The sequence below is a fragment of the Paramisgurnus dabryanus genome, chromosome 11, assembly GCF_030506205.2.
Source record: "Paramisgurnus dabryanus chromosome 11, PD_genome_1.1, whole genome shotgun sequence".
NCBI lineage: Eukaryota > Metazoa > Chordata > Actinopteri > Cypriniformes > Cobitidae > Paramisgurnus > Paramisgurnus dabryanus.
In genome coordinates this window covers 27450661-27473943 of record NC_133347.1, presented here as the reverse complement: position 1 = coordinate 27473943, position 23283 = coordinate 27450661, and the positions used below count along the sequence as shown (strand labels likewise).

General features: G+C 39.1%; 1 protein-coding gene across 1 annotated transcript; it reads left to right on the top strand.

The window, feature by feature from the left end:
• The first annotated feature begins 3278 nt into the window (after window positions 1-3278).
• Window positions 3279-10749, top strand: LOC135729938 (uncharacterized). Its single transcript, XM_065247844.1, has 12 exons — window positions 3279-3474; window positions 5342-5512; window positions 5874-5977; window positions 6704-7655; window positions 7821-7921; window positions 8099-8149; window positions 8270-8654; window positions 8742-8879; window positions 9203-9332; window positions 9439-9565; window positions 9699-9788; window positions 10411-10749. Exons 1-10 carry the CDS (start codon window positions 3279-3281, stop codon window positions 9458-9460), a joined length of 2250 nt encoding a protein of 749 aa, XP_065103916.1. The 3' UTR covers window positions 9461-9565; window positions 9699-9788; window positions 10411-10749.
• The last annotated feature ends 12534 nt before the right edge of the window (window positions 10750-23283 follow it).

Sequence of the window (23283 nt, the reverse complement as noted above, 5' to 3'; positions counted from 1 at the left end):
TATGATACCTGGCACCATCTCGGGGCCCCGGCCCCCAGTTTGAGAACCACTGCAGCACTTTAAGTGCTATTGTCAGCATACGTTAGGTGGAGGATGAAGGAGATGAAGACGTAGGATATCCAAACATATAACTTTAATGATAATAAAATTTAAAGGGGACATAGAATGATTGAACGGGGTATTTATCCTTGTTCTGTGATGTGACATGTAGACAAAAATGTTTTTGTTTGGGTCTGTAATGCCTTAGAACAGTGGTTCTTAACGTTATTCCTCGAGGCCCACAGCCCTGCACATTTTGTGTGTCTCCCTTATTTAACACACCTGATTCAAATCATCAGCTCATTAGAAGAGATCTCAATGAACTGAACTGAGTCTGTCAGATAAAAGAGACATACAAAATGTGCAGAGCAATGGGCCTCGAGGAATAACGTTAAGAACCACTGGCTTAGAAGCTTCCTAAAAACCTCTCTCAGATAGCTCTATTAGGGCAGGGGATTTTAAACAAGTGGTTTTGCACCTATTTGGCTCCCCCTACTGGCTTAAATTGCAATCTCATTACTGATTGGCTGACTTTGCTGCCACTCAAAAAATGTAGCCAATTATTTTAAAGTGGAGGGGCAGTGAGATGCCTGTGATGTCATAAGCATCAGTTTTTCAGATTGGGCCGTTTTCTGGCTGACATTTCTAAAAGAGGAATTTCTATGAGACTGAGATGTTTAGCATGTTTAGCACTTTTTGTATGTTTGTGAATGTGGGTAGACTACCATTATTCAACAAAGACAAGGTAAAAATGGTTTTTCATTCTCTCTCCCCTTTAAAGACTTGCAGGTTAAACATATGACATTTAACTGAGAATTAAATAATTTGTGTAATTCCCTTTATTTTTTGAAAGGGGGATGTAAACTGGTGAGGTCAGCTGTATCTATTCTGGGCACTTAATGGCTGCTTCTCTTTATACTTTTGCTCAATTTTATTTCTATCTTCAAAATTAATTTCAGACATTTATGTGCATATACACTTTTTGTTCAACATAAGTAAGGTAAACATTTTACTGACCTTAAACATTCGAACATTAGCGTCCTCAAAGCTGAAACTTTCCTGTAATTCACAGAAGCCTCCACCAGATGCCACTCTTCCTGCCGCGACTTCCAGCTCTTCAAGAAGAGAACCAGGATCAGTCAGAGCTTTATTGCCAAGTATGTTTGCACATACAAGGAATTTGTTTTGGTGAAAGAAGCTTCTACAGCACAGAATAAGTGTGACAGGATACAGACAATAAAAATAATACAATTAGAATAAATAAAATACACAATATGCAAAAAATAGATTAAAAAAAGAAAATATATATTTTTAAAAGACAATATACAAGATGGTATGTACAGGGGAATGTTCATCCCTATACCAAAGTTATCATCATTGTGATTTGTCTTTGAATAATCTCTTATTATTATCACACAGGTCCACGTGCTCATCTCCACTGAAGCCTTTGCAGAGAAATGAAACAGTGACTGCATGTTTGATCTACAGTCGCCACCCGGTGGTGATAAAAATGAATAGCATTAATAGAAAGTATGACTTCAACATGTTTTTGGTGGTATGGTACAGTGCTTTATATAGATTAATGGTACAGTCTTCTTTAGCTTAAAGGTAAATATAACAGTTGAATGAAGATAATTCTTAAACTGTGTTTAGATGTAGTTCAATAAAGTTCAGAGTATCAGTGAAGCAAGTTTGAGAGATTTCTACATAAAATCTATAATGTAAAAATATAATCTTGATATCTTTAATAAGGTTACATTTTTGTAATAAGGTCTATCTCTATTTACAGTTGTATTATGCCACATTTAACCTCCTAAGACCTGGATGTCACATATGTGGATACTTATATGTATATGTAATACTTAATTCTGTGTAACTGGAACCTATTATACACAAACATGGACAAATACACTGCTTCATGTTCATAGAAAAATATTTGGTTATTATATTAATTGGTTCCCAAAAATAGCTGGTAGAAATCAGAAAAAAAAGACAAACCAAAGCTCGGTCTTAGGAGGTTAATTTAGGCTTCATGTTATCTGACCAAAGATAGGAGATTGTTGCATAAATTGGTTTGGGGCAGAAAAAATAATTTTGGTATTGGAAACATTTTTTAAGATCTTTTCCTCTCATCTCATACAGTATTTTGTCCACCACCATGACCCTTTAGTCTCTGTGGTGTTCTTCATCAGTCAAATGTCCTTTAATGTTTTTGGGAGTTAATATTAAGTATAGTGTTTAGTGAATTTAACCCTGCAGTAAACCCAGCAATATGTAACTCTGTTGATGCTTTAACTGCTGTAAGGGATGAGGGATTATTATCTAACTTAATGTCTGTTTTTGACTGACTGCCAGTGTTTAAATATTTGATATGTGTGAAGGATGTTGAGCAATGAAAAAAACGTTCGTATGTATCATGCATTAAAATATATGACCTTTGATGCTTTTTAATGATTTAAATAAAATCTCCATACAATCTGAGCATGTCTGTGTTTTACTATCGACTAATACTCTTTTTCTTTTAACATTACTGGTAATTAACATAGCGCCATCTAGTGGTTGTAAATGAATAACACAATAGGTCTAAATATATTAATACAAAATAGCATCTATACATATTGTAAAATACATTTTAAAAAGTAGTAATAAGCATTAAGTAAGACATATTAAAGAGTTTTGATATTATATATATATATATATATATATATATATATATATATAAAATATAATATATAAATATATATATATTTATATATTATTATATATATATATATATATATATCTACAATAAAAAGTCCAAAAGTTGTAAATTGTTTTAATGAAACAACACAAGGGACATAAATATATATATATATATATAAAAAAACTCATCACAGTTGAACCGTAAACAGAACAGAGTCATTGAACTCCATGACAACCATACTGTAGAACGCGGCGTTGTCATGGAACCATTATGACATCACATAATGTTACAAAAGGCTCAGCCAGATGAGACCGGTATCATTTCACTGATCTGAACGCTTGCCTTTGGTTTTACTCCGAACGCTACTGTACAGATTGCCAAGTGAATTTGCAGACTTTCAAAAAGTTCGCAGCTTTAAACTGCTTGACGCACTGTGTACAGACAGACAGTTTACTTAGATTTCAACCCTCTGTGAACCGAGTCTAAGCACAGTTAAGTCTTTCAGTTATCTTTTCACATCATGTTTCGTCCTGTAACACCATTGTCCGACAAGGTCATGGAAGGAACAGATGTCGAGAACATGGATTTTTTTCTGCCGAATGCTGTGCTGAACTTTGACTATGTCCTTGATATCGGACTTTCGTCACAAGTCGGGCGCGCTGCCGGTTGTTTAAATCCATGTGGAGGAGAGGAGGAGGATGAGGAGGAGATGGTGGATGTTTATCCAACACATGAGGCGAAACGCCAAAGAGGTAAGATGCAAGTTAAGGCAAAAAGTCTGACTGTCATGCTGATTACATACAGTTATTGTGTTGTTAATGCACGTGTACATGTAGACACACCAGGTGGTGCTCGTGTACTTGACATTTTACTCGCCGTTTTTTTTACCGGCAGAATACGCAGACAAATTTTGACTCCATTAATTTAACAAAAAGCGACCAAAATGAATAAAACATCCCCGCAATATAAGATATAAATTATGCCGTATGAGGCCTTGTTTTTTAATATCCCTCACGGAAATTAACAATGGTTTTTATGTGGTAAAGTAACCATGTTTATTGGTGTATTGGGTTCTATTTGCAAAACCATGGTTATTTTGTGGTAACAATGGTTTAACTACAGTACCGTTAACCATGTTTTGTTGGATGTGAATGTTTAATTTTCATAAGTGATGTATAACATATTATAAAACGGGCAGTTCTGGTTCTTCATTTTGATTGGTTGAAACGCGTTCTAAGCCGTGATAAAATACACTGGTAACCTCAAGGTTCAGACCACATTACATAAGTATCACTGCGCCACTGTTGCTGCGTACTGATTTATGAAAATAAACACCACAGTCTATAATCATATTTTTATTTGTCTACAATTGCACAATTAATGGCGAGATAAATGTCAATAAATATTGTTGAGTCATCTCGTCGATAAAGAGAAAACGTTCTCTGAAGAGTTTATAACTCAAGTTCATATGTCTGCTATTATCCACTGGGGGGCGATCTTACCCAACTTAAACACTGACGCATTCACTCAACACTGAAAACACAGCGTGTAAGTTTTGATGGCTCTGAATCTGATCTCTTACATGAGTTCTTCACAAATATGGAATTTTCTCCGCTTTTAGCTAAAAATTTGAGAGGTGATAAGAGAACAAATGAAGGTAGGATGAATGAAACGTTTTTTTTTTTTGTTTTTTTTTTGAAAGCGGATGGTCTGTTCTTTCGTTTGATATTTTATGTTTATTTAAAGAAGATAATTTTTCTGCAAGCATTAAACTACAACTGGGTGGCAACTTAAAAAAAACGCTGACGGGAAAGAGTTCAGCATGCGTCCAAGCATATTTGATCACTTCAACAGTTGCACAATATAAATGTTAATGTATAAATTAGATAAATGGTGATTTATAAAATAAACACCACAGTCTTAATCATATTTTCATTGTGTCTTTGCTGCGTCTGTGTTGGTTGGGAACTGCGCTCTGTTTCAGTCACACTTGATTCTGAGGAACTACTTTGTTTGGCGGAAGAGTAATATTTGTACTAATATAATTACAACTTATTAGTGTTTTATTTTATAAAATCCCTCTAACGTTATGCATATGAAGTAACATTTTTATAAACGCAATAAACCCCTTGAAGCGTTGGGTTACCAGTGCATTTTATAACAGCTAAGGGGCGTTGTTAGGCACGACGCGAAGCGGAGTTATAAAATGCACTGGTAACCCACTGCTTCTCGGGGTTTATTGCTTTAATAAATAGTTAGCAGTGCATACCAGACTGCAAATGTTTTGTTTATTTACGGAAGCCGAGCTTGTGTACTATTTTTATTTTTGCTTGCTTGTTTTCTCATGATCACAACTTAATTTCTCGTTATCTCAAGTTAACAAAAGTTTTATTTTTTCTCATCAGATTTACAATAACACAATACACAACATCATGTCATTGTTTGCATCCCATATGTTACTTTCTGATGTTTATTGTTTCTGCTCAGCATGATTGCAAATGTGATATTTATTTTATACAGTTGAATAAATAATACATTAAAATAAGTGACAAGTTTTAGACACATATTGATCACTTCAGTTAAAGCATTCATTTCATAACATTGTTTATTGAATTGCAGTGTTGGGATGGAGATGTGATGATGGTGGAATGGATTTTGTTCTTCCGTGTGCCGTCCCTGAAATGGTCCCGAACAACGGACATTTGTTAGACAGACGCGCCGGGAGTTCACATCCACGAGGAGGAGTAAAGGAGTTTACTCCTGCATTTGAGGAGGCGAACAGCCCCACAGGTCAGATGGAAATTTTGTGTTCTTGACAATCTTTAAATCTGTATCATGTTTGTTCCTCAATAGTTTTGTTGGCCCTTGCAGATACTGATATCTTAATACATGAAAGTCAGTAAAATAAAGCATCTTACAATAAGAAATTAAGTTTAGACCATTGACTAGTGTGTTTTAAACTCTTATTTTAACAGCATTATTAATGCAATAATCATTGCTGTGTTTATATACATATTTGATCAAATAGTATCTGGGTGGACAGTTTGTTAAATGTGTTTATTAAGTATCATTACTGACAACGGTTCAACTTTTGTCATAATGAATGTTCTAATAGTTTATCATTTGTTTTTGTTTTTATTTTTTGGTGTAGAAAAATGCAAGAATAAATTCTTTAAATCAATAAAGAAGGCGTGGAAGAATGTAAGGCACCCATTCCTTCATAATGATAAAGTGGAAACACTGATTCCTTCAGAGGTTTGTTACATCATTACATTTAGTACAACTATCTGTCCATTTATAGACATGTTTCCATCCAGGTTTTGTTATCGACCAAGTGAATATGTGTAAAAAAGGTTTTCTATTCAAATGGAGCTAAAATTGTGTCCGTTGTGATGTCACGAATGATGTAAGCAAATTGTCACATAAGTTTTGGTGTATCGCAAAAAAATCTGACCTTGAGCAAATTATCTACCTAATTTCTCTAATGCACTTACAATAAAAGCTTAGCCAGGTCAAGTCTGATGTTTGTGGTCTTGGTAATTTAAAATAAATGTGCTTTCACCAAAGGCACCCGATTATGAGGAGAAAAAATTGAATATTAAGGAGAATAAACATGAATCATTGTATGGATAAGTGATTGACATTTCAGCACTTCATGAAGTAAGTTCAGTGCAGCTTGCGTACCCTCTGCGTATAGGGAGGATCGACTCTGCAAATCAAAACAGAAAGTCTCAGGCTGCAATAAGAGCGACCATTGTTTGCTGTTATGCCCTTCAGAGGTTGCGTGTGATGAAGATCTATCATGTGACATCACATTTATTTGCGTTAAAGCTATTTAAAAAAATTATATTTTTTGAGGTATTGCGTTTATGCGCTAAAGCATTTTTTGCTAAAAAGCCTTGGATGGAAACATGGCTTCTAAACATGGCTGGAAACATTTATCTGTCTGTCTGTCTGACCCACCTCTGGTCTTCTCCACAGCTTAATGCGGATTCAGCTAATCCTAATCTAAAGGATGATGCTGGTCTGGCCAGCTCTGAATTAAACAATAAGATCAAACCGGAAAAACAACGAATGGCATTCTTTGACTGTCTCTGGAGGGGCAAGGTGGAGTCAGTGCCGACTCCCCTGCTTAAAGCGGATCCAGCTATCCCTGATGTTAGGGAAGTTGTTGATCTTGCATCACAGTCAAAGACCTACGTTGGTCCGAAGAAACAGAAACAAAAGGCTTCAAAGAGCCGCAAATCTAACCTCCAGGGAGAAAAAGTGACTGTTGTGCCAACTCAACAGCCCAAGGCCATTTCAGATATTCCTGTTGGCATGGATGTTCCTGATCTGGCCTGCCCCCAATCAAAACCAAAGATTTGTCCGGATAAACGCATGACATTGAAGCAACGCTTGCTTGGATGCTTCCGGAGGGGCAAAGTGGAGTCGATGCCGACTTCACAGATTGAGGCCCATCCAGCTATCCCTGATGCCAGGGAAGTTGTTGATCTGGCAGATTCTCAATCGAAGAGTGTTGGCTTAAAGAAACACAAACAAAAGGCTTCAAAGAGCCGCTCATTTCACAACCCTTGGAGAAAAAAAGGGAAGAGTAAAGTGAAAAAAGATGCCGATCCAGCTATTCCTGATGCCATGGGTGGTGCGGATCTGGCCAGTTTTGGTGGCATCGCTGCAGCTAATGCCAGGCTACAGAAGATAGGTGCCATTTCAGAGAATATTGGGTTAAAAGGTGGCGGAAATCCCGACCCAAATAAAGCTAAAAATCCTGGGTCAAAAGAAGATGGAAATCCTGGGGCAAAAGCCCTTGAAAATCCCAGAAATCCCTTACCAGAAGATGTTAAAGTTGTCAGGCCAAAAGTTAAAGATGTTGTTCAACAAGCTTTTGAACCGCCAAGCGAGAAGAAACCAGCTGATCCCTCAGTGCCTAAAGGTGAGTGTACTGACTTCATTATTCCTACTTTGTTTGCACCAATATGTGAAATGGTTTCTTCATCATATTCTTCTGTACCTGGAAATGTATGCTGTACCTTTCGTCTGTGAGTATATGAATGTTAACATGTACTGTCACCTCATCATTTTTCTGTGTGTTTTTCAGACACTTTTGATTCTAAATATCAACTCTTGGAGGATGAAATGCTTGGGGAAGGTTTCCATGGCAAAGTGTACAAAGGGATCCGTAAATCGGATGGCACTCCGGTAATGCACTCGTATTTATATCAAACACAATGTTTGCTGAAATTTGTATGTCCACTTGATCTAAACCATGTTTTAAAGCTTGTAGATTCTCAAACCTTAAAGTTATGTGTGAAGTGTGAGGTGAGCCGCTTCAGTCAGCTCAAGAGAAATTAACTTTTGTTGTTTTTCTCTTTACAGGTTGCCATCAAGCTAATAAGCAGACAAATAAATCATAGCACTATTCAGATTGTAAGTTGTTATAAAATTTGATGAAGTGAACTAAACAGAAAATAGACAGTATAGCGATTACGCACCAATACGAGATATTTGTTTTATCTAATTGTAATTTGTTGACCATTTTTTCTCCAGCCTGGATACCCCAAACCGCTCATTACAGAAGTGGCGCTGCTGCTTAAGTTAAGAGATGCCCCCTTATGCACCAATGTCATACAGTTGTATGACTGGTACGAGACTAAACACTTTTATATGCTCGTGTTGGAGTACCCACTGCACAGCGAATCCTTGATGCAATTTGTTAATCGTGAAGAAAAACTAAGTGAAAATACAGCAAGACATCTCATGCGTCAGGCGGTACTGGCAGTGCAACACTGTCTGGATAATGGAGTTTTCCATGGCGACATCCATACCGGAAACTTCTTGGTGCAGCAATCAACAATGAGCCTGAAGTTAATTGACTTTGGGTCTGGAGTTTATATGACGCATGATGATGGCTATGATTCCTATGACTTTAGGGGTGAGCTGATTTTTTTTTATATATAGCGGAGTATTGAAACCTGCTGTTTCTTTTACAAAATGACTCAACATGACGTTTTGTGTACAGGAGCTTCATGGTGCGCTGAGATCGAAAAAATTCAGGCCGTGCGAGAAAACGTCTGGGCCTTAGGTGATGTGCTGTACTATATGGTGCATGGATCTTTCGTGAAATCCAGGAATCGGAGGAGAAATCGTTTATCAAAGGGTGAGTGAAAATGACTGATCAACATGCACACACAAAGCCTCTGATCAAATCCACAATAAATATTATCAGAGGATACGGTCTGTCTGGCAAGATGTATTTTATTGTGTTTAGCTAAACAGTCATTTAGTGGCTCGCCAATGTATTACATCACTGTGCCATCATCTTAACCTGAGGTACTGTCTGTCTGTGACCAGGGTCCCTTTAGATTATAGACTTTTTTGCAGTATTATTAAATGACAACAAAAGCGTCTCTTTATGCCATGATCATTATTGCTATTTGTGCGTCATGATGACTAACCAGCTCTCTCCTAAATCTTGTACAGAAATCTCCAATCTGTTAAGAGGTTGCCGGGCCAAGAATCGAAGTGATCATCCGACGCTCAAGAAGATCTTAGATCATGACTGGTTTAAAATTGAGTCTGACGAAGAAGAGCTACTCCTATACAAAATGAGGTAACAGACCAAGTAGGAAACTACATTTTGCAGATTACATGCTTTTTATTTTCTGTAGTTAGTTGTATTGGAAGATTGGTTTAAATGTACTTTTTCATCACTACAGGGCACTATCCACACAAAAATAAAAAGGATGAAGCTGCATGACTGAAGGATAGGGGAATGATTGGAGATGCTGTTTTCATCATCCTGAGACATATGGAGTTTGCTAATCATGTTTATGGATAAATAAGGTAATAAATGAATGCTTTTTTAACTATCCGTTTGATCACATTATTTTATGGCATCATAATGAATTAGCTAACAGCTATGTGTTAGATGTTGTTTAACCAACACTTCTGCATTTGTCCTCTTGTGTCTCCCTAGTTTCTACAACCAGAAAGCGAGAATAGCACAGACATTAAAAGGGCCACAATTTCTCAGGAGTAACACATTTTTGCACACTTTCTGCATAATGTAAGTACACAACTGCATTTATCTTTGTATATTTTATTACAAAAATCATACAAATTGTGCACTGGCGGCCGGTGACTTCTTTTTTCCGAAAGCGCTTGATGCGAAGTTCATGTTCGTCACAACATGTATGTAGCCCGTCATGTGTGTGGTTCGTTATTTCAAAATATGTGTTCTGCATGTCGAGAGATCCTATGTGCATCACATGTATGGTCAAAATAAGTGCCTGCTGCAGACGCGTCTAAAGGGTTTATGATAAAAGAGACACTTGCGTTTGCCAGATACTCACATAATCTCATGCGGAATCAAAGTTTACTGTTAAGGGAGTGTCTTGCATGTATTTTGTGAACGTGAGCGTCTCTTTTATCATAAACGGTTTTGACGCGTGTGCAGCAGGCACTTATTTTGACAAAACACGTGATGCACATGGTTCACATGACGCAACAAACAAATATTTTAAAAACGCAAGCAACACACGACACTCCGAACACTTATTTTCAATTAGCGCCCCTCGGATGAGCAGTCAGGAGCCGCCACTGATATTGTGCCTTTAAGGTTCTAGATATACTATAAATATGATGACTAAAAATTAAATGTTGACATTTCCTTTCTTTCTCATCTTCAGGTTTTATTTCAGCCTCAGACTTCATGATCACAGACCGCTGGCTGAACGTCTGATGCAGATCCTGTCTCATCCTTGAACACATTAAAAACATTTTTTTTTAAATGTTTTTATATTTTAAAGTTGTAGTTTCTAATATATAGTGTATCCTCTATAGAATCAGCTGTGTCTGGCTCTCTCTCTCTAGGGTTGTTGTTCTCCTAGGAGTTTAGGGTGTCAGGTTGATTAATGTAAAGCTGCTTTGAAATAATTAAACAATTGTAAAAAGTGCTACAGTATATAAATAAAATTGAACTGATATGGAAGACTTTTCTTATCTTTTTTGTTTGATCAAACTGATTAACTTGGGTTTCTTTTAAAACATGAACACTTTAATATGCTTAAATATGTTATATTGTGTCTTGTAATAAAATAAAAAAATAAAATAACGAACTCTATTGGTATTTTAATAATATTGTTTCCCGTTATTTTCGGGTATACAGTATAAGCAGCAATTAAATATTCGATATAAAATGTTTCTGGTTGCAACTTTTTATTAAAAGGTTTGTTTTTATCAAATTCAGCATCTAATTCTCTTCATTTGCGATTAAAAACAAGGAAACACGGCGCACGCGTCACTACGGCAAGCAGCAGGTGTCCGGCTTGACGGCTCCGTCTTCAGTTCCTCCCTCGACTGCAAGCGGCAAACCTCGCCGATCGTTCTGCGCAGCGCCGAATGATCTCGAACACACCTAATGTTTAACCTGATGCTGTTTTAACTCAAATAAATAAGTACACTTGACCTAAACCTTAAAATATACCCTTCTTTACTCTGTGTTTTAGTTTAATTTGCATGATTTCTCTCAATCATCAAGACATTTTGATTAACTTATTTTATTTAAATCTGTGGATTTGAACATTTCATCAGTCATGCATAAATTAAACTGCTACTCTGCAGCTATTTCTGTTATCACTGTTGACTATTATTTTTGTTGTAAAGTTAAGAGCTGATTAAAAGTACATTACTTTATGAAATACATGTAATAAATATTTATGATAATATAATCGCAATTAAATGAATCTAGAATGAACTTAAGCTAAAGCCACAGAAATGATTGAAGTGCTCGAAACACCTGCTGGGGAAAACATAAAAGCAACAAGATCTCACTCCAAACATTTTGCACTTTTTACACTTGCAAGATTTTTTTAAAATACAAGTTTTTAGGAAAAATAACTGATTTAACTTAACTTAAAGCCATTAAGTCAAACTGTTTTTTTTAGGGCAAACAGATCATCGTTAAGACTTTTACTCCTCTTTTAATTATGTGTGACTGGATTACAGTCAAATCATACTAATAAGGCCCGCACTTCAGGCTTTCAACCAAATGAAAAGGACAAGCAGAGACAAAGTCACAGATAACAAATTTATTAATCAATTAAATTACTAAAACCACAAGGAGCGAGACAGTAAAATTTAAAAGACCCTTTTGACCAATGGAAACAGGTCAACAAAATAGGCTTTGTTGTGGTTGGCTTACATGGGCCGTCCACCATACACTGACCAACACAAACATATTCAAAAATTACAGGAAGAGGAAAAGAAAAAAGGAATAAACTAATCAAGTTAGTTTATTTTCTCTGATTGCAATAAACAATTTACTGCTCAAATAATAAACACACACTTCAAACCAAATAAAGAACAAAATTATGTAAATCCACCAAACACAAACCAAATAAATCAAAATAAGACAAATTAAATAAGAAAACACAATCCCCACAATAACTACACTACATTCTTGAGCAGTTTTAATGTAAAGCAGATCAAAGAAATAATACCACTCGAATAGCAAAACCAAAATACTAAATCAATTCAAAAAAACGAGGCCTAATAAAACTATTATACTTATACTAATAATGAAGAAAAATAAAGCAACCAAAGACAAAATTTCAATACAACTCACACACACCACACACATACAACCAACAAATACACACAAACCAAAAGATTATAACACAATCAATCTGCTCCGTAAATGAGCAGCATTAATACAAAAAACAAGAAATATCACAAACCCCAAAATCCAAAATAACCAAAATAAATCAATAAATAGACAGGCCTAAATAATAATACCAGATAATGTCAGTAAAAGAAAAACACAATCTTACGTTAACTTCATTGTACACACAGAACAAATACAATGAGCAAATAAACACAGGTCAAAAGACTACACTTGATCTGCTCCGTTAGCGGTATCCATACAGAAGACAAAAAGAAATAACAAACCCCAAAATAACTGAAATGACTAAATCAATTAATAAACAAATCTAAATAATAATAGCTGATAATTTCAACAACCGAAAATAAAATAAAGAAACAACCAAACAACCACACAATTTCAGTTAAACACACATACCCAACAAAATACAATCGGCAATAAATGAAAATCAAAAGAATTGCGTCACTATTAATCCGCTCCGTAAATGAGCGGTGTCAATATGCAGGAAGCAACCCAAATACAATACCCCAGATTTCTAAATAACTAAGTTAATAAACCATACATAAAATTGCGCCAGCGAGGTGGCGAACCCCATGAAATCCCAAAATCAAGTTACGGGTTTAGAGCGGCTCCAATGAGCCTCGTACAGGCATTAAGAATGTTCAATAAACTTGCGAGCGCTCGATACAACCACGAGCGTGCACTGCAAACCAAGGGCGTAGGTTTGATTCTGGCATTGGTGGGGACATAAATAAAATGGTTGCATTGCAAAAACTGTTTATCACCGTTTACTTGACACAAACAACAGACAACTCAGTATGCACTTTACTCAGTAACATCTGACTCGCCACCCCCGGCCATCCCAAATTTATAATAAACAATTCGTTATGTCCTAGAGCCTAATAAACAGTAACTGTTTAAGTCTTTGTCAAAAAAAAAAAAAGAAAATCACATTGTAAGATATAACCATATTTACTTTATAACATTGAAGAATATGCAATTAATATTTAATTCTTAATTTAAATTTGCCAAAAAAGTCCCAGTGTTGAAGATGGTATGTATATCATGCTGTTTCCTGAACAACGTTTATTAACGTTTCTGTAGTTCACATTAAATCTTCTTTTCATTAACAGACAGTTAATCAGTGTGAAAAAAAATAATTTTAAGTTTAAAATGCAACCTTACATTATGTCTACATCTGTGCAAGTAATGACCACAGTGCAGTAATGTAAAGTATTCAGCAATCATGACATGAATTCATGTTTTTACCATGTTGGGGATGTTTCAGGGATTAGGGACCCCCTAAATAACCTTGCTACCCCATTTATAAAAGGTTGACAAAAGTTTGCAACTCCTCAGGTTAACATGGGATTGTCGTGTATTGGTGAAAATACTTTCCTTGAATCATTATGTGACACAACTTGTTCCGTATTTTATGAATGAAACAGTTACAGTGGGTATAATAATACTTTCTTCCTCACTTACCTGTAGCCCGAATAATCACGCGCGTCTTGAGTGAACTTTGGCGCGTTGTACAAAGTGAAACCATCCTATCACACGTAGCGAGTAAAGACAAGCCCATAAAGTGATGTGAATTAGAGAGGCGGGACTCAAGAAATGCTAATCCAATCATATTAGCAATAAAATTAGAGAGGCGGGACTCAAGAAATGCAAAGCCAATCATATTAGCGATGTGAGTTACGGAGGCGGGCATTGCAGAGAACGAAAGTTTGTGTACCACATAGAGCGTCATTTTTACAGAACGGGATTGCAAAAGATTTCTAGTCTCATTTAAATGATTCCTGAAAAAAAATATAATAAGTCAAAAATAGAAAACACAAGAATAAGAAGGACATTAGTGGTTATATATAAATACAGATTAATTGTTTGGTCGAAATTATTGCTAGGGACAATTCAGTCTTCCCTGAATATTGCTAGGGACATGTCCCTAGCGTCCCACCCTAAATCTACGCCCATGCTGCAAACCCGCTTCTCAGACGGGAACGCCGATTTAACCGCAGCAAAGCAGCAACTGGCACTCTGAAAAACATTAGACATACATTAGTTTGCTTTTCTTCTTCCTCCCCACTCCTCTCCCATTTATAATCACACCAGAAGGGTAGGGAAAAATAAAATTACCTTTTGCGTGTATAACACTCACATACTCACAACGGATGCCTGGATATACCCGACTTATCTAAAATAACACCAAGCAAGCACATTAATCACACCTGTGAATTAAATAAACTTCCCCACGAACACCCGTATTCTAATTTGTATAATTCCCTCCCATCTATACCCTCCAATTTAACCAAACCTACCTTTACCGAGGAGTGAAGGAGATACAAGACCTACAGCAACAGGTCACATCAGTACAATTGGCACGAAGAAAGCGAAATCACCTATGCCGATATACAGCCACAGGTCACATCAGTACAATGGCACGAAGAAAGCGAAATCACCTGTGCCTATATAGCTACGTGATTGCCTGACGTACGCAACCACGCACCTGGTGCAATCTGTCCGCTCTTTTAAAGGGCTACGCCAACTATTGTTAAAGGGGCAATCCCACTACAATCTACCCCGGGATTTTCAATCATTGTCCCAATGATTCAACCTTCTACAGCCAAGGGCGGAAATGACAGTCCCTTCCCGGTCCCGGGAGGGAGTTCTCAGCGGGCAATAAAACGCTTGCGGATACATCACCAATTACAGTCCTGGGCAAATGATAACGATTAGAATGTTTCCCAGCCGTTGTCCTAGTCGATCTCCGTACGCCCTGTGCCCCCATAGTAGAGACCTCACTAGACGGCGAATTTAGACCAGAAACTAAGGGGAGGGTCCCTTCAGATGTCACATTTGGAACAACCTCCACAGCGGCAGGCGGTAAAGGTTCGATAACCACCATCACAGAGTCCCCCTCATGCAACCATTCCTGACAATCTTGTCCCTGTAAACCTAAATCAACATGATAAGCCTGTTGTACAGTTTCGGGAGCCAGCTTCAACAGGGACCTATGCACGTGTTTTACCCGAGTGGGCTCATTCAATGAAGATATACTATACACCTGACCACCTTCCTGCGGAGCTCTTACTATTTGATACAGAACAGTTGACCACAAATTCTGAATCTTGTTACGGCCCCGAACTCCACACTCTCGCAAGTGTACTAACTGGCCCACGATTAGTGGTTGACCCCTTACTGTCTGATCATACAAGGTTTTCCTATGTTCTGCAGCGGCTTCAAGACGGGCTTTTACACGTCCATATGTTACTCTTAGTCCCTCCTGATGCCTAGCCACCCATTCTTCCACACTACCCCCAACTGGATCCTCTATTCCTGCTAGCAGAAAATCTACCGGCAGCCGTGGAGTTTGCCCAAACATCAAAAAGTGAGGAGACTCACCAGTAGTCTGATGGCAAGTGGTGTTATACGTAAAGACCACCTGTGCCAAGTACCGAGTCCAGGAGCGTTTCTGTTCAGGTGGAAGGGAACGAAGGAGATCGTGCAGAGTTCGATTGAACCGTTCACACTGTCCATTACCCTGAGGATGGTATGGAGTTGTGTGAGTTTTCTGAATCCCATAAAGATGACACAATTGGGCAATCACTGCACTCTCAAAGTTTCGACCCTGATCAGAGTGAAGTCTGGCTGGCACACCCAACTTATAAAACCACTCCTGGACCAGGACATTGGCTACGGTGGTCGCTCTCTGGTCCCTAGTTGGCGCAGCCAATGTGTATTTAGAAAATACATCAGTCATAATTAGGACGCTTTCCCGTCCATCACTAGATGGTTCTAGGGTGGTAAAGTCAACTGCCACTATTTGGTTGGGCTTGGATGCCAACAAGTGTCCCATAGGAGCACGAGCTACTGGATAACTGGGCTTTGAAATAGTACACTGTTGACAGTTCTGACAATGCTCTTGTACATAGGTGCTCATATTTGGCCAATAGCATCTCCTACGAATTAGCTCATACGTCCGTTCCCTGCCTTGATGGCCATGCCCATCGTGCAACTGCGTAAATACCTCGTTCCATAAAACCTCTGGTAATACCAATTGGTCCACCTCCTCCCCACCATCAGGGAGTTGGAGGTGGCGGTACAACAATCCCTCCTTAACAAACAATCGACCCCATTGTCGCAAAAGCTCCAGCCCAGATTTCGACATTGACTGTCGCTCTACCTTAGAAGGGTACTTATTTCTGGAAAAAAATGCAAGGAACTCACTCAATGTTGGATCTTCTAACTGCATCTGCTGGAGCTCTTCCTTAGAACGAAATGGGAAGGCGACAATGGCATGTTGCTCTGCACCTACCAACTCACCTTCATCCTCCTGTTGGATGTCAACTGTAGTGAGTGTCTGGGGCAATGGTGTACCAAAGGACTGTGTCGAAATGCAGGAGGAATACTGCCTTGATAATGAATCGGCATTACCATTAACCCGACCAGGGCGATACTTGACTTCAAAATCAAAAATTGCCAACTGAGACACCCACCGCTGCTCAGTTGCCCCCAACTTGGCTGAATTCAGGTAGCTCAGTGGGTTGTTATCTGTATAAACGGTACACTGATGACCCAGAAGATAATCCTTAAATTTTTCCGCCATCGCCCATTTAAGGGCGAGGAGTTCAAGCTTCATGGAACTGTAATTTTCCATATTCTTTTCTGTAGGCCTCAGCCCTCGGCTGGCATAGGCCACTGGCCGTAACTTTCCACCTTGCTCCTGACTAAGCACCGCTCCTAATCCCAAATGACTAGCATCGATGTCAAGCACAAAAGGCTTCGCAAAGTCAGCATAGGCCAACACCGGAGCTGCCACCAATTTCCCTTTGAGAGACTGGAATCCCTGCTCACACTCTGGGGTCCAACAGCTCTCTATGGGTCTACCGGAGCCCCTCTTTTTCTTTGTCCCACCCAACTCTGCTACCAGGCGATGCAGAGGGGCAGCCAACTTGGCAAACCCCTCTACAAAACGCCGATAATAACTCACAAAGCCCAAAAATGATCGCAACTCTGCAACGTTACTAGGTCGCCTCCATTCTGCCACCGTACTAATCTTACTGGGATCGGTAGAAACTCCTTCCTTTGAAACCACATGCCCCAAGTAATGAACCTCCTGACGGAAAAAACAGCATTTCTCCAGTTTGGCCTTTAAGCCCTCCTGCTGTAACCGGCTAAAAACCAACTCCAATCGTGCAAGATGTTGGGCAACATTGGTGGAAAAGACAATAATATCATCCAAGTACAACAACAAGGTTTGGAATCGTTGATCTCCAAACATACGTTCCATCAACCGTTGGAATGTACTTGGGGCATTGCACAGCCCGAAGGGCATCCGATTAAATTCGAAAAGCCCAAAGGGTGTGCAAAAAGCGGTCTTACCCTTGTCTTGCTCTGCCACAGGAACCTGATTATAGCCACTTACTAGATCAACCGTTGAAAACCACTGAGCCCCAGAAAGTGCATCTAAGGTCTCTTCGATGCGGGGCAAGGGAAAAGCGTCCTTTCTAGTCTTCTGATTTAACTGTCGGTAATCGACACATAACCGTATGTTGCCATCTTTTTTCTTAACGACAACTATAGGGGAAGCAAAGGGGCTACTACTTTCCCTAATCACCTGACTCGCTAGCAATTTTTGCACATGTTCCTTAACCGCAACATAGTCAGAAGGGGGAATTCGCCGATACCTCTGCCGAATAGGAGCAGAATCCAAAAGTGGGATCTCATGTGTGATCAAGTTGGTACACCCCAAATCAGAATCATCTGTTGAAAATACAGATCTATATTTACCCAACAGACCCCTCACCTGACTCTGCTCTTCTTCAGAGAGGTGCGAGAGATCCATCTGCTGGATTACCTCTTCTACGCCATCAACACTTCCAACTTGCGAAGAAACAACAGCCTGTTGGCAATCAACACCTGGACGAGTAGCAATAATCTCCCCTGGCCAGCTCATTGGCTGGACCTGACACAATGTCCCCACCACTTGTCGTGGTTGCAGGAAGACATCAAGTTCACCTATGTTAACCATAGGGACTTTAGTAATACCACCTCTCACCGGAACCAGGGATACAGATGCCAACAAGCCAGATGGAAGTGGATTCCCATTGTCTAAAGGCTCGTAAAGGGCCATAGAAAGTAACCCACACTGTACAGCACAAGTAACTGGGACAAACTGCAAGGAGTTTGCTGGAATGCGGACCACATGTTTACCCCGGACACGTACAGGCCCCCCACTAAATTCTGACCCCTGAAAGCAACCAGTCTGGCAACATTGAAGTGCCGATGTCCACGCTGGAACTTCTTTAACTATAGGGAGATTAAACAACTCTGGGCCATGTTGATTAAACAGCTCCTGAAAGCACTCACCTATAACATTCATCCCCAATAGACCTGGCAACCCTGATGTAGAAAGAACCTGAGGAGGATCCTTTACAACAAGGACACCCTTATTGTGAATACGTCTACCCAATACAACAAAATCCAACTCCAGGTATCCTACAAAAGGAATAGAGAGACCATTAGCGGCCCGAAGCTGCAACCATCCACATTCATTCAACCTTTTCTTACCCCAGGGCTCAAAATGAGCCAAGAAGAAGCTCTCTGTGACAGTGGTTACCATGGAACCTGTATCCAATAAGCATGGAACATTAACCCCACCCATATTAACTACAACTGAGGGGCATTTACCCAACAAAGTAGAGGGTCCACTACCAGTGGGGGCAGGGGCCCCTGAGCCAGGCCCTATCCCTTCCGAACTGTGGCTCATCAGTTCAGAGGGTTGCAGTTTTCCGCCTGCCCATTAGGAGGCACTACATTCCCATGTGACAAACGAGCCCGTTGATCTCTAAACTGAATCTGTCCTAGTGTACAATTACGAGCAATATGCCCAGGCTGATTGCATCGCCTACAAATGATAGGGCCAGGCTGCCTGGGACGGTTACCTACACTCTGGGATTGCAGTTGCCGTAAACTTTGAGTCAGTTCATTAAGTTGTTCTTGCTGGGCCCTCATCATTCTCTTCAGTTCTGTGAGCTCTGAAACATTTACCTCTGATGGACTAGAGGAATCTATCTGTCCCTGTACTCTATACTGAAGAACAGAGGAAGCTGGGAGCGAATGACTCCTCTCTCTCCTCTCCGAATGAAATCCCTCATCCACCCATCTAATTGCCTCTTTACGAACATCCAGAAGGGTGGAATCAGGGTCCAATCGAACAAAACGTTTGAGCTCCCGCCGCAAACCACTATCCAGCACATGCTCTACAAACTGGTCTCGAAGTAAAACCACTGAATTAGTCATACCTCCAGGGGTATGTTGTACCACCTTATCCATTAATGCAAAAAGAGCATGGGAATACTCCTGCAAGGACTCGCCCTCAAGCTGTTTACGAGAAAAAAAGTTTTGCTGCAGGGCAATATAGGACTGTGAGCACCCATAAAGTTCCTTCAAGATAGAGAACACCTGTTCTGGTGTTTCCCTATCTCCTCTTGCCCTATACTTAATCTCATTCTTGGCAGGACCCTCTAAGTGATCTATAACAAATAATGTCTCCTCAGCTGAAGGCAGATGTCGAACCCGCAAGCAGGCTTGTATCTCCTCCACCCATTCAAACACATTGTCTTCCCCTCTACCACTAAACATACGACCCCTCCGTTCCCTAGGGACGTAAACGACTCGTTCAACTACGGGGCTAGGGGCAGGTAGGACATTCACAGTTGAGGGGCCCGCCGCTCCAGTAGCCTGGCCTGCTTGCTGTTGGTGCAACGGCTCATTTTCTCCCCTCAATGACTGCACTTGCCTTCTCAACTCCTCCAATTCAGCCTCCATATCTACAAGCTTCCCCCCCCCAAAAAAAAAGAGAGAGAGAGAAAGAAAAAAAGGAAAACCTTACCACTTAACCCAAATCTCTTCCACTATCACAATCCTGGCTGCTTCGTACCAGCTGCTGCTTTGCTAAAAAAACACCAAAAACACAACAACACACAACCATACAATTCTTCTCTGTGACTGTCTCTGCTTGTCACTTCGGCCCTGCCGACTACGCCACTTGTGACTGGATTACAGTCAAATCATACTAATAAGGCCCGCACTTCAGGCTTTCAACCAAATGAAAAGGACAAGCAGAGACAAAGTCACAGATAACAAATTTATTAATCAATTAAATTACTAAAACCACATGGAGCGAGACAGTAAAATTTAAAAGACCCTTTTGACCAATGGAAACAGGTCAACAAAATAGGCTTTGTTGTGGTTGGCTTACATGGGCCGTCCACCATACACTGACCAACACAAACATATTCAAAAATTACAGGAAGAGGAAAAGAAAAAAGGAATAAACTAATCAAGTTAGTTTATTTTCTCTGATTGCAATAAACAATTTACTGCTCAAATAATAAACACACACTTCAAACCAAATAAAGAACAAAATTATGTAAATCCACCAAACACAAACCAAATAAATCAAAATAAGACAAATTAAATAAGAAAACACAATCCCCACAATAACTACACTACATTCTTGAGCAGTTTTAATGTAAAGCAGATCAAAGAAATAATACCACTCGAATAGCAAAACCAAAATACTAAATCAATTCAAAAAAACGAGGCCTAATAAAACTATTATACTTATACTAATAATGAAGAAAAATAAAGCAACCAAAGACAAAATTTCAATACAACTCACACACACCACACACATACAACCAACAAATACACACAAACCAAAAGATTATAACACAATCAATCTGCTCCGTAAATGAGCAGCATTAATACAAAAAACAAGAAATATCACAAACCCCAAAATCCAAAATAACCAAAATAAATCAATAAATAGACAGGCCTAAATAATAATACCAGATAATGTCAGTAAAAGAAAAACACAATCTTACGTTAACTTCATTGTACACACAGAACAAATACAATGAGCAAATAAACACAGGTCAAAAGACTACACTTGATCTGCTCCGTTAGCGGTATCCATACAGAAGACAAAAAGAAATAACAAACCCCAAAATAACTGAAATGACTAAATCAATTAATAAACAAATCTAAATAATAATAGCTGATAATTTCAACAACCGAAAATAAAATAAAGAAACAACCAAACAACCACACAATTTCAGTTAAACACACATACCCAACAAAATACAATCGGCAATAAATGAAAATCAAAAGAATTGCGTCACTATTAATCCGCTCCGTAAATGAGCGGTGTCAATATGCAGGAAGCAACCCAAATACAATACCCCAGATTTCTAAATAACTAAGTTAATAAACCATACATAAAATTGCGCCAGCGAGGTGGCGAACCCCATGAAATCCCAAAATCAAGTTACGGGTTTAGAGCGGCTCCAATGAGCCTCGTACAGGCATTAAGAATGTTCAATAAACTTGCGAGCGCTCGATACAACCACGAGCGTGCACTGCAAACCCGCTTCTCAGACGGGAACGCCGATTTAACCGCAGCAAAGCAGCAACTGGCACTCTGAAAAACATTAGACATACATTCGTTTGCTTTTCTTCTTCCTCCCCACTCCTCTCCCATTTATAATCACACCAGAAGGGTAGGGAAAAATAAAATTACCTTTTGCGTGTATAACACTCACATACTCACAACGGATGCCTGGATATACCCGACTTATCTAAAATAACACCAAGCAAGCACATTAATCACACCTGTGAATTAAATAAACTTCCCCACGAACACCCGTATTCTAATTTGTATAATTCCCTCCCATCTATACCCTCCAATTTAACCAAACCTACCTTTACCGAGGAGTGAAGGAGATACAAGACCTACAGCAACAGGTCACATCAGTACAATTGGCACGAAGAAAGCGAAATCACCTATGCCGATATACAGCCACAGGTCACATCAGTACAATGGCACGAAGAAAGCGAAATCACCTGTGCCTATATAGCTACGTGATTGCCTGACGTACGCAACCACGCACCTGGTGCAATCTGTCCGCTCTTTTAAAGGGCTACGCCAACTATTGTTAAAGGGGCAATCCCACTACATATGCAAATGTTTGTCATTAAATCTGTCTATAAATAAAAACTAGGCAAAATGGTAGCGTTATCAGTCAGAAGGATAAATGTTTATCATTCTTTGTTATTATTATAATTACTGACAACGGTTTATTAACAGTGTTTTCATCCCTCTTTTCTTTGATTAAATGTCTTCACCTCTTTTGACTTTGTGTCAAATGCCTTTCTTACAAAAAGTTAAATTCAATGAGCTTTACCATTTGAAATCATTCCTAGAACCTAGTTTACATATCTAAATGTTAGCAGGTGCACGTTAGCTTAGCAGGTATTAGCTTAGCACACCATCAAAACAGGAGAACTGGTGGGATTCAATTTTTGTTTTGCTACAAACTGACAGAAGTCGAGTGTTTTAAATAATCATATGTGAGCTGACGTGGCTATGGATTGCAAAATCAAACACACAGATGCACCATATATAATCCCAATTGCGTTTAATGTCTTCTTGTTTAATCCATCAAAACATCTTTATGTGCATGTTTTAGCCATAGGTTTTTAGCAGCAGGGCGGCTATGCCCTTATATGGGCACCATGATGAAACGGATCCAAGCTGTTGTTCGTGTAGTTCGGCTACGGTGTACACGACCCACTATGTAAATATTGGTAGGCATCGGTACTTTAATAATTTTCAATGCTGCTCCATCAACTCCTTCTGACAGGACAAGGTAATTAAATATGTCCCATAAGTTACTTGCCGCGGCCACTTCATATTGTCGTGACGATTGATGGGACAATATGAGACTATCCAAGCATATGAAGTTTTCTCCGTGCTATTAATTTAAAACATTTACAGCAGTGGCATTATTTGTCATATCGCTAAAGTTATAGTGAACTACAAACAATCTTC